This window comes from Camelus dromedarius, chromosome 1 (genome assembly GCF_036321535.1).
Source record: "Camelus dromedarius isolate mCamDro1 chromosome 1, mCamDro1.pat, whole genome shotgun sequence".
NCBI lineage: Eukaryota > Metazoa > Chordata > Mammalia > Artiodactyla > Camelidae > Camelus > Camelus dromedarius.
Genome location: NC_087436.1, coordinates 93,065,346 through 93,083,136, shown reverse-complemented (window position 1 = coordinate 93,083,136; position 17,791 = coordinate 93,065,346). Strand labels below are relative to the sequence as shown.

General features: G+C 39.4%; 1 protein-coding gene across 21 annotated transcripts in view; it reads left to right on the top strand.

Moving 5' to 3' along the window:
• Positions 1-15,412, top strand: part of LIMCH1 (LIM and calponin homology domains 1) — a 307,532-nt gene extending 292,120 nt beyond the window's left edge. For 8 of the 21 annotated variants that reach the window (XM_064487129.1, XM_064487128.1, XM_031435432.2 and 5 more), the window contains 6 exons: positions 1,198-1,325; positions 1,916-2,037; positions 2,290-2,413; positions 5,832-5,940; positions 7,946-8,048; positions 12,515-15,412. In XM_064487129.1, the coding sequence (XP_064343199.1) occupies positions 1,198-1,325; positions 1,916-2,037; positions 2,290-2,413; positions 5,832-5,940; positions 7,946-8,048; positions 12,515-12,540 (612 nt within the window). In that variant the 3' untranslated portion in view covers positions 12,541-15,412. Of the gene's footprint in view, positions 1-262; positions 323-1,197; positions 1,326-1,915; positions 2,038-2,289; positions 2,414-4,388; positions 4,467-5,831; positions 5,941-7,945; positions 8,049-12,514 lie in introns of all 21 variants that reach the window. The other 13 variants (XM_064487127.1, XM_031435418.2, XM_064487117.1 and 10 more) reach the window with 3 other exon arrangements.
• The last annotated feature ends 2,379 nt before the right edge of the window (positions 15,413-17,791 follow it).

The following is a 17,791-nucleotide window of genomic DNA, read 5'->3' as shown; positions in this document are numbered from 1 at the left end:
CGTTGCGGAGGCCAGATCTGCCCCCCCCAGGCTGGTAACCAAAGTCTCTGTGCTGGCTGGCAAACCCTGGTTAGTGACACCGTGTGCTGGAATGTCCTCCTCACGGCCTAGCATTCATTCAGTCAACAGACATGTCTTTCTCTCTTTGCACTGGATGCTAGCAGCAGGATGCCAATAGTATGCTCTCCACCAGCCTCCATGAAAGTTGCTTCTAAATCACTCTTAAAATTCTATGTGAAATATATATGTATGTGTCTTTAAGGGCTGGAGAGGGTCCAGAAAATCTGATCTGCCTCCGTGTCCCCCAGGGAAGGTCATGGAGGTAGGTGGGCAGAAGTCATACCAAGACCTGGGTCGTTCATAATCTGCGTTTTATTTTTTGATGGTACAAAAACAGAATAAATTCATTTGTAATAAACATATGTATAATATCACTTGTGTATGTCATATTTCTTATTTATATAGTCAATTAGGGTATGCTGTAATACACTACAATTTTTTTAATTATCTACTTTTAACTTAATGCAAATTAAGATTGCACAAAAGCAATCAACTAAATTCGGTATTACCTAGTTACTCAGAAAATCCAGATTATTGCTTATATTTGCTCTTGTATACACAGATTATCACAAAGTCAAACCTTTCATATCTCTTTCATGTATTATAATGATATTTAAAATATGAAACATTTCCTAGATTTTAAAATAAGTTGTTTATATATTATAATCAAAGGAATTCTACACTGTCCAACAGCTTTTCAGTATCCACCAGCCACTTTTAAAAGCCAAAATTTGAAGTGTATTTTTTATTTAAAGTTTAAATTAAAGGTTTTTTAAACATTATTTTTATACAATTTTTAAAGGTTACACTCCATAGTCTGTATTTTAAAAGAACTGCCTGGGCACTAGAAAGCCACTTGTCCCGAAATGAACAAGTTCGAAACAATATGACTTTGTTTTATTTTGAAAGATGGGCTTTCTAGCCAATTCCCTTTTATGGTAACTTTTGAGAGAGACCCAGGTGACATGTTCATTTCAAATTGTTGGAAATCAGTTGCTATTCAATTAATTTGGATGACTGTCTTTAAATTGTAGGCAACATGATTGAAAAACTGCTTCAAATATCCCATGGCCAGATACATGTATTGTCAGTGTGTTTAAAAATTATATTCAAGATTATCTTTGTTTTCCGCATTAGAATAAGGTGGACTTGGAAAACTGTCGAGAAGAAGAGCAAGAGATAAGACAGAAGAAACCATTCCAGGGGGACAACAGTGACTCATTGCTAAAGACTCAGGAAGGTGCCCCACTGGAGGAAAAGGGCAGGTATGAGCCAGACCAGGCTGACCGTCCACCTGCACAAAACCAGGCTCTACCTCTTCACCCCAGGAAGGATGCCCATCACTAATGCAAATCATATTCGGCTTTGAAATGATCATTTCAATAATACGTTATGCATATATTATTGCTTGAACACATTCTAACAGCTCTGAAGTCAGTGTCCTTATGCTACTGAATATAAATAGCCTTATATTTAAATAGCTGAAACCTTTTTTTAAATAAGGAGAGGCAGTATAGATCATCAAAGGAGTATACTGTCTATTCAGAGTCCCAAACCTAAATATTGCTCACTGGAAATGGTTAATGTGTCTGAAGGGTTAATGTGTCTGGAGATTAAGATGAGGCCGTGGTGTCCCACTTAAGTTTGTTAAATTGATAGATAATGAAAATGAGTAGCATTTTACAGTATTTTAAATCCAAGTTAAATCTAATTTAAAATAAAAATAAATATTTAGTTAGCCCCATTTCTTTTTTCATATTGTAATAGGTACTTCCATGTCCTGAGGGATAAGATCAGCAAGTTTAGTTCAGTTGCTTTTATCCCTGTTCTGAAATATATTTATTTATTTTAACAGCCTAACTCAAGGAGTCTTGACTCATTCTGAGAACCCTGTTTCAAAAGGAACCCATCAGGACCATCCACTGGATACGGACACTGGGTCCCCACCCTGTGGGATGAACCCACAGCTAGCTCAGGGTGAGAATGGAGAAGACCAGCCAACCCCCACCCCCACATCGTCCAGACAGATATGGCCTCTCAGGCTGCAGGCTTCTCTTCCAGCTTGTGCTAAACAGCACAGTGAACAAAATTCCACCACCATGTGTCCAGAGGCTCCATGAAATCACTGTGGGACCTCAGGAGGCATTAGCACTTAAAAGCGAGGTGATTACTAAGCACTAGGTGATGCCTTTACTGAGCACTAAGTGTATGCTCTTTACTTGGCCTTAGATCCATCCCAGAATCAGCAGGTATCAAACCCACCAACGCACATTTTAGAAGATGTGAAGCCCAAAACCCTCTCGTTGGATAAGACCATTAACCATCAGATTGAGTCTCCAAGTGAAAGACGAAAGTGAGTAACCAAATAAGATGGATGTGGAATTTCTTTTTTCTTTTAATTGACTAAGGGGGAAAAATGAAAAAGTGTGAGATGGCAAGATGTTAGCATTTCTGTGCTTGTCACTCCATTGCCTGTCATTGACAAGGGAATAAATATTTGTGGAAGTTTGGGACAATCTTCCTGGCAAGTAAATATTTACTCTGAATTTAGCAACTGAAAAGAGGCGAAGAAAGATTTTTAACCCACAAATCTAAGCACTGGAAAGATTTTGCAGGTCTGCTGCATGAGCAACTTATTTAAGTGAGTTAAATTGTCTCAGAGCCTATTGATAAATGTTCTTTCAAGGAAAAAAAATGTGTTCACCTCATTACCATTTTTTCCCCTTAAGTAACTTACCCCAGGTTCCATTCTAATTTTGTAAGAATTGTATTTTTTCACAATAGTAGTAATTCCCATCATTTTCAAAGTATACCGATATTAATAGGCACTACGTTGAAAAGTTTACATATATTTCTCTCCTCTTCTTTTTATATATTAACTCACTGAACTCTCCCAATAACTTTATTGGGTTATTATTCCCATTTTACAGATGAGGACATTGAGTCTCAAGGAAATTAAATGACTTAGCCAAAGTACTTGACTGGTTAAGTGGTAGAGGGAGTCAGAGTGAGCCCACAGTTCCACAGTAAAATCATATTTCAGCCAGAGGGCCCTTGTAATCAGTTTTTAAAATATAACGTTCATTATACTTTATCCAATCATGCTACCTGGAGCCAGACCACCAGGATTCAAATTTGGATTCTGCCACTTGCCTGCATAGAACTTTGAGCAAGATACTTTATCTTTCTCTGCCTCAGTTTCCTCATGTATAAAATGAGAACACTGGCAGTACCCACCTCGTAGGGTTTTGTGCCTGGCAGGTATTAAATACTACATAGTGTAGGTGGTGGTGTTGATAAACTCGGTGATGGTGATGATGATGATAACTTGCTTTATAACTTAATCTTTTTATCTTACTTTTCTTGTTACATGTTTTTCTCAATACAGTTTTGAACCATTTCCCCCTTTTCCTCTGTCTATCCAATTTCATTTCTATGTGTCTAGATGACATGCAGAATTAATAAAAGGTAAAATCACGTAGAAGGAATCATCACTGTCATTGATTATCATGGTGGTTTTCAACCTCTGTTGAGGCGGTGGTCCTTACACTTCAGGACATCCCTGGGAAGCTATGTTTGGAGAAGAAAAGCTCTGTCTGAGGGTGGCTGGGGAGGGGAGGGGCTCGGGGAGTTATTCTGAAAGCAGTTACAGGACAGATGGCCTCATGCTCTGTTCACAATGATGTGGCATTTCTCTTTTCCTCATTCTTTTCTGTGTTCTATCCCTTTCTTTACAACTGAAATTAACTTTTCAAAGCAAGAGCCCAGAACTGACAGCTTAATCATAGGCAGGGCTCATGTGTAAACCATTTTAGGAGCTCCTGGCTGGGGACCATTCTGCTTTGTAGACGCCTATAACGCAGCAGTTATTAAATGTTTTGAACATCACCCCTGATCACGTGTACCCGTGATTAATTTCTGAGCAGGGGAGGAGGCCACCCCACTAAAAAACACCCCCTTAAGCACTTCCCTTTATTTCTGGGCTCTCTTTAAGAGCTTTTCCCTACATCCCTACTCATCTCTCCCCTCCCACCCAGTCCATAATTTTTATATCTGACTCCACGTGCAATTTTAACTAGCAAAGAACCTGGCAGAAATAAAAAGTAGGAAACTATTCTGTTTTTTCTGTTCAATAATGCCAGGCTGGTTTTGACATTAGTCTGTATAACCTTTGCTAGATGGAATTAACTTTTGTGTGTCCTTTGTGTGTCCTTTATTTGGTTGTCATGGAGGTGATTCCTTTTTTTGTCTTATCTGAAATGTCTTTTCTTGTGGCATTGGGCTTCTCTTTCCTTGTCATGATGTTTGGCTCCTCTACCGTGTTGCAGGAAAAGCCCTCGCGAGAATTTCCAGGCTGGGCACTTGTCCCCCTGCTCACCTACCCCTCCTGGCCAGTCACCAAACAGGTACAAGGGGTCAGCAAGACTTTCTGAGGCTGCTTTGTTTTGACTAGAGCCTGCCGAGCACAGTCACAGCCGAATTAGTTCCTGCTGGGTGATCGTGAGGGATTTGTCCACCTGTGTCTCTTCACACACACACACACACACACACACACACACACACACACACAAGGAAAGAATACATCCCCATCCGCCTGAAGATTGTATCAGCCCACGATCGGAAGAGCCAAGTGTGTAACGCTGGCACGGCTGTGGCCATCGGCTTTAATTACATTGTGTGGAACCTGCAATCTAATAATGAAATCCGCCAGACAAGTGCTGGGCTCCTCTGTCGGCGCCTTTCCCTCCAAGACGGCTCGGTCCTTCTAGGCAGGATCCGCTGATGGCTCTTACAGTGAAGTGGGCGGGGGCTGAGGAACGAAACTTCGCCCCCTCTCTCACTCTACTCAAGCTCTCTAATGATTGCTTCTGGATGTTAATTGGGCCCCATGATAGTCTTAAAAGCTGCCTAAGCTCCCAGTCACTGGAGAGAGAAATTACTGAGTACTCAGGTTTTCTTCGATTTAGAAATTTCCTTTCACTACTGGGTCAGAGGGAAATCCTAATACAGAGGGTTTGCTAAGGGCACCTCCTCCTGTTTCCTCCTGTCTTCCTTCCTGTTTCTTCTGTCTGTTTCCTGTTAGCTTCTGAATGATACTGCGTATTTTAAAATTTCTTGTGTAATTCCAGGAGTTTCCCAGGCAGTCAGCATCACTGCAGTGCGATCTCAGTTGTGGGGCAGCTGCCCCAGAGGACACACCGAGTCACAGAACTCGGTATCAGAGCAGGGATTTGATCCCATACCTGCCTGGTACCTGGTGGGCTGAATCACAGTTCCCTCTTTATTTTTAAAGAACAGCAAAGTATTTTTTAATAAGTGAAGAGAAAGGCCTTAGTGGGCTGGGCCATTGAACCAATGATGGGAAGAGTTAAGGCAACACTGAAACCTTAGTAGAGCTAAACTTGATTGTCTTTTAGGACTTCAGAAAACTTACGATAATACATTGGATCATTTCAAGGCATTTGATCGCTGTGGTTAATGGACTCCAACACAAACTTTTTATAATAACTAACACACACACACACACACACACACACACACAATTCCATGCCACAGTGGAGGCCTGTTGTATGTAATCTATCAATTGTCTGCATCTTCTATCTAATGCTTAATTCTTGTTCATTATCAGTTCAGTAATTGTCATTTCATTAATGATGTCAATGTTTTAAAAACCCATGTTTTCATTTTTTTTTTCATGAGGCAGCATATTTTGTGTTTGACCAAGGATTCTAAACAGAAGCCTTCGCTGTTCCCTGTGTTTTGCACCCTAGGTCTATCAGTGGCAAGAAGCTGTGCTCCTCGTGTGGGCTTCCGCTGGGTAAGGGGGCTGCAATGATCATCGAGACCCTCAGTCTCTACTTCCACATCCAGTGCTTTAGGGTACGTGTTCATCACTCTTCTCCCTACGCCCAACGTCGTGATGTGTTTGGCCTCATTCTGGGCTGAGTGATACCTTCTGGACGTCCTGGCGGCTTTGCCGGGGAGGTGCCCCCACGGTAGGCTGTGCACAGAAGTGTGCGTGGAGTCATCCTTCCGGGTGAAACTCTCCGATCACGCATCCCCTCCGGGATGTCGGGTTAGAGGAAGCAAAACAGATTTGTGCAACGTGTCTTATAAAACAGTTAATTCATAGAATGAGTATCACTCCCTCTGAGAGGCTGCCCTGCTCACCCCACTGAGTCCAGCCACCTTTGTTACAGGTCCTTACCAGCGGTCCTTATCACTCACTCCTGAACTAATTATCCTCTCCTGTAATGAACTGTTACCTCCATAAGGGCAGGGACTGCGTCCGTCTGGCTCACCACTGTTTCCTCTGGGCCTAGCAGAGATGGTACCAATTAGTGTTTTTAGATGACTGAGTTAATGAATAACTGAAAATGAGGAGGCCTAGATTCTAGTCCCACATCTCCTGTTAATAAGTAGGTGAGCTAACCACTTGTGGCTGATTTGTTATAAAATGTACAGGTTGGACTATATCAGCATTTCCTTTTTTTTCACTCAGGACATGTTTGAAATTAATATAATTTTTATAATTAAATAATATAATTTTTGAAGCCAAACCCTCTAGCTCTGAATAAAAAGCATTTATTTCTCTTTGTAACTCTAATGTGCTTTTTTTTTCCTTCTTCAATTTTGTCTTGTTTCTTGTTGATAGCCCCCTCAGCTATAAAGTAAACTAAAAAGGGTTTAAAATAATTCCTACTCTACTATTATCTAAGAGAAAGTGAATGAAGTTGACCGCAAATTCTTAATGTAATAATGTTGGTAGTCACTGGAAAGCAAAACTTATCAGGGACAGAATGCAACATGGTGACTTAATTAAACTCAATTTATCAACATTCTCATTGTAAAATTCACGTAGACAATGTATATCCTAAGTTGTCTAGGACTGTTTTGAGACTCAAGGTAGATACTTTAAAATTATCACGGTAATACAAAGATAATATGTTCCAACACCACGGTTTATTCTCAGAAACTTTACCTGAACTCAAAATAATCAAGGTGGCAGAGTCTTTGCAGATTCTCAACAGATGGGGGACTTGTGTTCTTGTCTGTCAAGGCCTTTGTTCTCTCTTGTCATTCACTCCCTGGAGCTGACCTGACGCTCTGAGGTACATCCCCTCTGGGATTGATCCCCTACCCTTCTGATGCAGGTACAGCTTGTAACCATCATTTGGATGAAGCCTCCCTCTGCCCAGGGTGACTTAGAGCATGAGTCTGGGGCTGGCCCTCTTCTCCTAGGCTGGGTCATGATCCCCCCGTGAGAGGCTGGCGTGAAGCCACCCCCACTGCCGCCGCCTCTGGTCCAGCCAGGACAGTGTATCTCAGTCTCCTTCTGCACCAGGCTGGCTTGGCTGAAAGGAGTGCCACGCCCAGTGGCTGTCTTACTCTAGGGGTCACTGCCCTAATGTGGAAGCTTAAGGCAGAACGGCTACTCCCCCGTCATTGTGGTCTGGTAGAACTCACCGGCAGTGCTGAAAAGCATTTGAAGAGTATTCAGAGACAAGTTTCAATATATAATTCCTGGGCCATGTGTTTACTTAAAACCACCAGGATTTAGTCTGTTTAAAATGGCTCTTCCATTTTGATTGAGAGCTGCTGTGCACAGGCTTTGGCATCAACCTGATACCGTTACCAACTTCACAACCTTGGACAAGTGAGCTAAACTGTCTGAACTTCCCCTGTAAATGCCAGGAGTGAGGATGAAATGCTAAAAGTATGTCGTTGCTGGAAGTCACCTCAGTGCAGCAGGTAACGCACACACGCTCAACACGTGTGGAGGCTGCAGAAGTGATTGTTGTGCTGTTCGTGTGAACAGTAACTAAGCATCACAGAGAAACAGTCCCTTGTGCACCTTACAACTTCTGTCCTTTCTACCCTGCAGTGTGGAATCTGTAAAGGACAGCTCGGAGATGCAGTGAGCGGGACGGATGTTAGGATTCGAAACGGTCTTCTAAACTGTAATGACTGCTACATGCGCTCCAGAAGTAAGTCCCGGGGGGAAATACCTTGAGACGAGTGAGCGCAAGCATCTGTCTTTCGTAGGCCCCCATTCAGGAATTCATTCATTCCTCCTCGTCAGTTGACACTCCCACACGGAAGGAAAGGTTTCTTAGCACGCAGGTAAAAGAAATGGTAATGAAATAACCCCTTATTTAACACTTGCTTCTTACTGGAAGTACTGCTGCCATGTGGCCAAATTCTTTTTATCCAGAAGTGCATTAATACACCAGCAGGTAAAAATATAAACCAAGTTTGAGACACTCCTGAGCTCACCATAGAGACTTCAGTGAGAGACAGAGATGATATTAGGTCTGCGAACCCCTATTCATTTGTTGAGGCGTCTCTGTAGAAGACCAGCAGCGTTTGAGGGGTGGGTCAGGTGCCGAGAATGGCGCTCCACTGTTCTTCAGATCCAGCACCAGCTCCTCAGTATCTACATGCCTACATTCAAGAGTCTCATGACATAACATGGGCTTGTTCCCGACTAAATTGAAAGCTCTTTGAGAGACAGAATGGTGGGTTCTACTTCTCTGTGAATCCCTGCGCTCCTCCAAAATACCTTAGTACATACTAACCAGAGCTTAACAGATGCGTGCTTCCTGGAAGCTCCCTTGAGCAGCCTGCCCTCCCATCTTTATGACTTGAGTCTCCTACTTTAGAAAGTTCATGTTATTTTGGGGGAGTCCACCAGGGGGTGCTGTTGCCCAGCTGCTGTTTAGAAAATCTGAAACAGGCCAGTGGCTAGCCTCTGAATCCTTATTATATCATAGTGTTAATATTAACTTCTATACTATGTATTATACATATAAAATATGGGATAAATAATATACCATATATACACCATAAATACATGTACATACATACACAAATACATATATAATATATAATGTATTACATTATATAATATTATGTGTATAATATAATAATTATATTTTATTTAAATTATATCTGTATTTGTTTGTTTCATTTTTATACATTAGAAAAGAAAATTAAATCCTTTTATCCCTGAATTCAAAGTGATTTTTTCCTATCATCTTCTATAAATTAGAAATTTTTCACAACCTCATTAACCTGCTGAATGTGAGTCATGGAACCAGAAGAGGGTGCTGTTGGGATGAAGGACTGTTGAGCCAGATTTGAAAAGTGCTGTAAATATGAATTTATTTCATAATTATTTTCATAATTTCAAGTGCTTGAAGGATGCCAGCAGAGAACAGACCTGAACCCACCTCTGGATGCCAGTGACTTGTTTTTCATCCAGATTTTTATTTTAATTGAGAATTTGGGTGTTTTGTTATCATTTCTTTTGAAAGTTAGCATTTTGGATCTAGGCCAGCAGCTTTTCTCTTGGTGTATACAGATATAAAGGGCATTAAATGCTTTGATTCCAAATCTAAAGACAAGAACTGTGGAGTTCCTGTAACTGTCCTGTAAGATGAAAAGTAACATGCTTGGAGATAGACCAAAGATAGGATTTTTCTTTATTTAATATTTTTTATGCAATATTTTACTACGATGTTGCTTAGAATACTAAGGTACTAAGAAGAAAGCAAAAAGGCTCATTATTTCTCTGCCTAGATAACCAATATTGATATTCAAAAGAATAAATAACTAGAAGTTATAAATGATATAAAGCTAGAAAAATTGGATTGTTTAGAAAGATAACAAATTAAAAGTGAAAATCTCCCAAGTTGACCATGTAATCATTTTCTAATAATAGTTTCTTGGGAAGAAGAAGGTATGTTTGTATATGTACGCACACACACACACGCATATGTGTGTGACACATCTACCTGCATATATGTTGGGTTTTATTTCACAGAGGTAGTGACATAGCCACAGTGGTACTTAGTTTTTGTCACTGTTGTCTTTAACTTAATGATATATCTTGGAAGTTTTTCCATATAGCATGTTCTTTCTCCTCATTTTCTTTAATGGCTTTTCAATCACTGCAGACAGTCCCATTGTGTGAACTTACCATAATTTAAAACTAATTCTTTATGAATGAGCACTTCAGTTTTTTCCAGTTTTTCTAATATTATTTTTTAAATGCTCCAGTGAACATCCTTATATGTAAGTCTTGATGAACATTTGAAAGTATTTCCACAGAGTAGATTCTGAGCAGTGGGACTGCTGAGTTGAAAGGCATGTGCTTCTTAAATTTTCAGGCAATTTGCCTAATTATCATCCAGAAAAGTGCACGCTCTCTGCAAAGTACATGAGAGCCTCTTTCTCTCTCCATGCCAACGTCAGCTCTGGATGTCATCAGACTTTTAAAATTTCCATTCTGCTAGGCAGGAAAAGAAAACTAATGCTTTGATCCTTGGTCTTTAATTATAAGTGAGTTTAAACATCTTTTCATATATTTGTTTATCATTTATATTTCTTTTTCTATTAAAAATTTTTTATTTCTTTATCCTTTGCCCATTATTCTATTGGCAGTCGATTGTTATGAGTTCTTTGTAAATTAAGGCAAATTTCCCTTCATTTTATATTTGCTACTTTTTGTGGTTATCATTGGTCTTTCCGCTTTGTGATTTTTTTTTTTTTTCACAGAAAAGATTTTCATTTTAGGTAATTAAACATACCTTTTTTTCCTTTTTGCGTTCTGGGTTTTGTGACCTACTTAGAAAAACTCTCACTACTCCAAGGGTATAAATAAATTTAGCTGAGATTTCTCCTAGAATTGTTTTCTGTTTCCTTTTTGGTGTTAAACACCTGATCATGGGGAATGTACTGTGGTTGGGGTTCATTTTTTTCCAGTTAGCCAGTGGTGTGACTATAACTTAATGAATAATTCTTTTTTTCCTATTAATTTGAAATGCCAACTTTCTCATAAACCAAGTTCCCATATATATTTGGGTCTATTTCTGGATATTGTATTATGTTTTATTAACCTATTTATTCTCTAATATCAGCTTTATTATAGCTTCATAATATGTTTTAATAGTGAGCAATAATGGCCACCTTCTCTCTGATTATTTTTTCCAAATTTTCCTAATTCTTTTCTCCTATTTGTTTTTCCAAATAAATGTTAGTATCATTTTAAGCTAAACTTTAAGTAAGTCAACAATTGACAGGGAGAATGACCAACACATCTGATAGTGTTGCTCATTTCTTCCTTGGTGTCGGAAGGAAGAAACTATACCTTCAGAGGGAAGAGGTGGAGAGAATGAAAATTGGCTAAAGAAGTATAAATACACTCAAACTAGTTGAATGGACCCAAATGTAATAAGAGAGTCGAATGGGGAAAATGGCTAAAAATAATTTTTTTCTTTTTTTAATTTGATTTTGACCTGAGTTGAGAAGAGGGGAAATGGATAGATACGAGAGGTGGTTGACATCATAGGCATTCTAAGTGAAATAAAATAATTTCATCTTGTGGAATAATAAAACCTGAATATATAATCCTGTTTTCTTCAAGTAACTAGTCACATTTAAATGAAATTTTTCTCTTGGAGGGGAAAAATAGCATAACAACATATTAAAATGCAATTCCTAAAAGCAATGTAAACAGTTTTTAAGTTGGTATGTAAATGGGAATAGAAGTGCAAAACAAATTACCTGTCACGAATCAAGCCGTCACATGTTTAACTTGTGCCATTTGTGCTTGGGTGTTGGATGACTGTGTCTTTGTGTCTTTTCCATCATTCACTCTCATGAAATGCATTTAATGCAAAATCCCGGGGGTCTTTTCCAGTGTTGCGATTACATCACAACTCTAGTACCTACATCAAGGAGAAATGCTATGAAGGTTTCCACAGGAAATATGGAACCCAAACCATCCTTCCTAGAGAGGGTTGCCACATAAAATGCAAGATGCTCAGTTAAATGTTTTTGAATTTCAGATAAACAATGAATTTTTTTAGTACGTGTATGTCCCAAATGCTGCATGCTCAGGATTTAGTACAAGTATATCCCAAATATCCCATGGGATATACTTACTAAAAAGTGCATTTGTTGTTTACCTAAAATTCAAATTTTATTGGGTGTTCTTTATTTTATTTGCTAAATCTAACATTCCTATTTCTGGATCATATATCAGCTTCCTCTTGTTGCAATGTATTTATTCTTAGAGAAACCAAAACCTAAAGAAACTGAGAGAAGAGAGATTATTTTCTTGCTTATTTGCCCCAGAAGACATGGTAGGAAACTTGATGGAGATCATTTGGTTGAGGATGAAATCCAGAGGATTTCAACCAAACTCTGCTGGGCTCCATGTTCAGTTCTGGGATGGGGCTCAAGAGTCTGCACTTCTTACTCACGCCAGGTAACGCCAGAGCTGCTCATACCTGGACCACACGTTGAGTAGCAGTGAGGGGACAAGTTTCCCCTGCCTAGAGGCAAGAGACTTTGGCAAAGGCCATTGCTAATTTCAGAAATGTTTCAACATCTGAAGCAAGAATGGTTGGCTATCTTAACTAAATGTTGCTGTTTTTCTCTGTCCCAGGTGCTGGCCAGCCCACAACATTGTGATGTGGTTTTCAAGCTTCCAGATCTCTCACCATTTCCTTGCTGAGGGTGTCCAAACGTTTAACAAAACCCCAAGTTCAGGGGCTTCTCAGCATTCATCTAATTTCTGAAAGGCTATTCTGAAAGATGGTATCTGGTTTTCTGGGTTTTTTTTTTTTTATATAGCACAGTGTGTTTTTCCTGGTTTCCTTTTTTCTTTTTTTTTTTTTTTTTTTGGCATTTGCACAGTATATACAAAAGAATATTGAATTGTAATGATCCTGAATAGTTCAAAAACAGGTCTTAGCGTGGTCAAACAGGCCTACAGTTTAAAATGTGTTATTCTCCTCTTTGGGAATTAATGAGATAAATGATGCAATAAACTTTTTTTTTTTTAGCATTTCTAGGAATTAAACCCTATGTTTACAGAATTGAGCTGCAGAAAGTGCAAAACATGCCAATTTGAGACATGCAGTCTTCTGAGACAGGAGCATACAGTTAATGCATTTTAGAAACTAAAAATCACATCATATAGCTCTGAGCTGTAACTTGTTTTTAATGCAAGGATGCTAGTCTGATAATATATACTGTAATCCTGAGACGTTTGTGTTACTTACCTTTTGAGGTAGAAGTCATACCAATAAATTATTGCACCGCTAGTATTAGATTGTGTGTACTTTGGAAGTTAGGCCATTAATTTAGGCTGGCCCATCAAATAAAGAGAACCCTTGCAATATTGGCTTGGCTTACACTCTGGGACATTGCCCGAGGGTAGGAAGAAATCAGAGGGACATAACTCAGTCATCATTTCCAAAGTTATTACCAAAATCTGTGAGGAAGTTTAATCTTCCAGAGAGTGGTGGGTCCATGCTAGCTAAGAGGGCTTTATTGCATGCTTCTCTGCCGGCTCTGGATTCAATAAGAGGCTCAGTATGAGGTGAATAGAAGTTCTCATCGAGATCAGCCCCTCATTAGGTGTGACCACTGCTCACCCGTGCCTGCAAGTTCTTCTTGGGGGTCTGAAGCACAAGTGGCTAAGGAAAAGCATTAAGTCCATCCTAACAGAATCCAAATGACATTTGATGTGATAAGCCACTAGTGTGCGATCAGCAGGAACCTAGCTTCCACTCTCATGGATACCTGCTCTCCGTCACTCTCCTCCGTCACCACCTCCCTTTACTACCGAGAATTCTGGACCTTGCTCATGGAGAAGCTTAGCAAGGAACTCTTGGGAGAGCTGCTTTATTGTTTGCCCTGTGTGATGAGTTTCATCTGGCCCAGAGAGGAATCAAGTTACTAAAAAGCATCACGTTTTAGATCTCCAGGCTGTTTTCTTCAAGACTGGGGAAAGGGGAACTATTTATTCTGCCTTAAAATGATGGCAAATAATTGAAGATGACATTTTGTGAATGTAGACTATGGATATACTCTGAATAGGTTAATGTAGTCATAAAAGAAGATCAAGTAGATGTTTTTTCTGTTATGTAAGCAATAATTTTTTCTGTGTCTTATTGAGTATGGCTAGCAATTATTTATTTACATGCTAGACGGTTCTCTGCATGCGGGTTCCATGTTAAGTGCAGAAATTTCCTCAGCCACTGGAGAAACTTTGACCATTTTGTCATTTGGATGAGCTGTTGTTAGATTGAAATTTACACATCATTTCATTAAAAATTGTGCCTTAGAAAATGCAAAGCTGTTGCACATAGTCAGTGATGAATTATGGATGCAGTGCATTGAAGAGAGGTGAAGTCAATTCCAAGTTCTCAAGACTTCTCATAGAGGTGTTCCTTGTTTGACAGGGGGAAAAAAATACTAAAAAAAGAAAAACTGAAAAAAATTAAAAAGAAAAACGTTTTGAAAATGTACAAAGTCCCATATTTTGATTAACCACCTGCATGTTTTATTAAATATTTTGATAATGTGGACGTTTACACTTCGCATGACATTAGCAGAGTACATTACCGCAAATACTGCACAAAACATGTACAATATGATCGTTCATCACCGATTTTTATAGAACACTTTTTACATGTGGAATTCCATCCGTTATGGAAGGATTATATGAATATTGCACATTCTCTTCTAGTTTCACAAACCCATTTATACATATTTCTTAGTGAGACTCATTGTACATGTATTGAAGCTAGAATCAAGTCAAGAAAAATAAAGCCCCGTTCTCCAGCTGCGAAATGTGCTTTCCCATAATGAACAATAGTCACCAGCACAGAATAATCTCCAACATTTTCTAAATTCTAATTGCCAACTGTTTCTATTTATATTTGATTTATATTTCATTTGGAGTCTGTTACATGGCAGCTTGGGCAGACTAGATCTTGTTTTTTCCAATGCAGCATAATGAGTATGATCTATTTCTTTTCAAACAATCTTTGAGATCCCAGGAAAAAAAAGATGCTCTACTCTGTTGAGCTACAGTGTAAATGTGTTTGTTTAAGAAACAGATGAGGCAAGTGAGTGATTTATGGTTCCTGAGGAAGTGTATCTTTTTTTTTCTTCTTATACTTCAAAAGCTAGCCCCTTCTCTTCCTTAAGGAAAAAGAAAAATGGGCAACTCTTTGTTTTTCACTAGCAAACTTTCATGACATTTCTTCCTTCTTTCTATGTAGTGGTATTAATGCAATACGTATTATAGTTATCTATACTCAGTGTAAGACTTAACAAGCTGAAATGATCCACCTCATATGTGAGTCCGTCCAAAAGATGTTACTGTTCTGGGTGGGCCAATGTTCTATATCAGTTACACTAACCTTCATTTAAAATATTTATTCTAAAATGCCTCTAAGAAATAGTAAAAAAAAAATAAAAACAAAAAGTTGTCTAAAATGCAACAGCTTTTATAGTAAATGTACATTTATAAATAAAATACTCAAATCAACTTTGTATTTCATTGATTTTTTTTTTTTTTTGAGGGGTGGGGGTTGGTTTTCTTACTTAGGGAAGAGAGATTCAAGCTCTCTTGCAGCTTTTGGTCCAGAATGACATAGTCAGATGATGGCAATGATGTGTATTTGCATACTCAGATTGATGCATTTTTGAGGTCAACTACTTAAGGCAAATCAAACTTACCAGCTGATCATAGGAGTTGCTAAGGAATTGCCTTCCACTGAAGAACTGAAATTCCTTGAGATGAAACACAATAACCAGGCGAGACCGTGCCAGTGGAAATTGTCTAAAACAGCCCAATGATGGTTAACGTCCAGTACTGGCTAAAAAAAACAAGTCAAACTCTTTAAAGTCACTGTATTCTCCCACTTTCCCAGCACTGCCCCAGTGCTCCCTCTCACTGTTTACGTACAGTCTGTCCACTGAGAACTTTTTTCTCCATTGTTGAACCAGGGAATATGCTTTGAAACAGTGGCATCCTGCTGATACTGTTAACTTCCCAAAATACACTTTCCCCAAATGTGTAGGTGGTGTTAACAGCAATCAAATTCCTTAAAAGTTCCTATTGTTTTCAAGTGCAATATTCTAATTGCCACTGCACGTTGTATTCTGCTGCTTTTTGCAAAGTTTGGCAGGCAGTTAGTAGTTGCTGTTTCCATAGGAAAGTGAATTCTTTGCCTATCATAAGAGAGTTTTAGCAGCTATAGGAATAGCTGGATATCTCCATTGTTATTTAAATGAAAGTTTATTCAACTACAATGCATTTTAAAACAAAGGAAAGATTGTTATTCTAACGTGATCTATGAATGTCTATTAAAAGAAAAATAGTTTACCTCAGATAATGTTGAACTAGCTTTCTTTCCATTGACTTTAAAACCTAAGGACTCCTTTTGAGGGTCCTAAAGTCAGGGGTTATGAAGTCAAAGGACTGGAGGGACTAGTTAGACACTGTCTGTGAGAACCAGGAGAGGGTATTAGGGGTGTAGACTATGGCAACCCTGACAAAGAACAGTTCTGTCTGAAGGAGGGGGCAGCTACTTGGCTCTAACCAGTTGTTTCCATATGAAATTTCCAGCTTTTTAAATTTTGACAATTCAAGCATTTTCCGACACAATACCAACCAAAATTGTGAGGCTCCGTAAAATATATCCCCAAGTCTAACTTGGTTCTCAGGCTGCCAGTCCACAACGTGCAGCTAAGTCTTCTCTTTGCTTTTCTATCAGCAGCTACTAACGCCCTGCTGTGAGTCATTTCATTTGACAAGTACATCAAGATTTGCCAACCAAATTTTTGCTTTTGGAGTGTCTTGGGTCATTCAGTGAAAGAAGCTACTAGAGCCATTGATTAGCAGATGGTACTGCTACAATTCACAGCACCGTATTTTTTGTGTATTGTCATCGAAGATGGCTATTTCACAAGCAGCCAGGTTCAGCATTTGGCAGAACCATGCCCTTCCCCTTAATGGTTTCCTTCTCTTTTTCTGAATGACTCAAAAGGACAGAAAAATGTGCAAATAAATATACAGAATAGAATTTTTTTCTTAATTGGTTTAGCACCATTTTATCAAATGTACTTTTGCAAGCATTATCTGATTTATTAAAAAACATTTCTGGCATGTGAGAAGACAAACGTCTGCCTCCTCATCTTATAAATGAGAAACAGAGATACAAAAGGAATAAGTGACTTACTCTGGATGGTATAAGATTTGACAAAATTGTGTCTGTCACCAGCTGTCCCCGGTCAGGGGTGATTAGGTTAACCTCCTATTCAGCTGTGCCTCTCTCATGTCTGGGCCCTCACATGAGACCAACTAGGAGGACCCCCGAGCACAGCTGGACTGCCCAGGATTTAATCTGCACTCAGAGACTAGAACATTCTATCGTAAGTTTACACTTATAGGATACTCAAATAGACTTAGGATCCCATTTTACCCCTAGGGGTTTGACTTCTTATTCTGGGATGAAAACATAGAGCTGTCTCTTGTGGCATGACCTTGGACACTTTGGTGTTTGCTGAAGAGGAGGTTGAGGAGTTGCTCCACGCCACCCACACCTACGGCCGGAGCCCCGCTGACCTCTCCCCCGACACACAGCGCCTCTGAAGCCTCCCTCCCCACCCCCAGGCTGGGCTCCAGAATGCGGGAAAACTAGCCCTGCCTGTTAGGTAATAACGCTTGTCCAGCCCAACTTTTACGTTGTGAAACTGGCCCTCCACTTTCTCAAACTCAACAACCAAGGCCTGAACAGGCCTCCATCTAACCATTGTGATGGGGAGACGACACCGAGGCGCCATCATCATTGATTCCTGTATCACAGTATCATTTCAGCACAACTTCCATCAAGGCGTTCGATTTTTCCAGCAGGAAGAACGA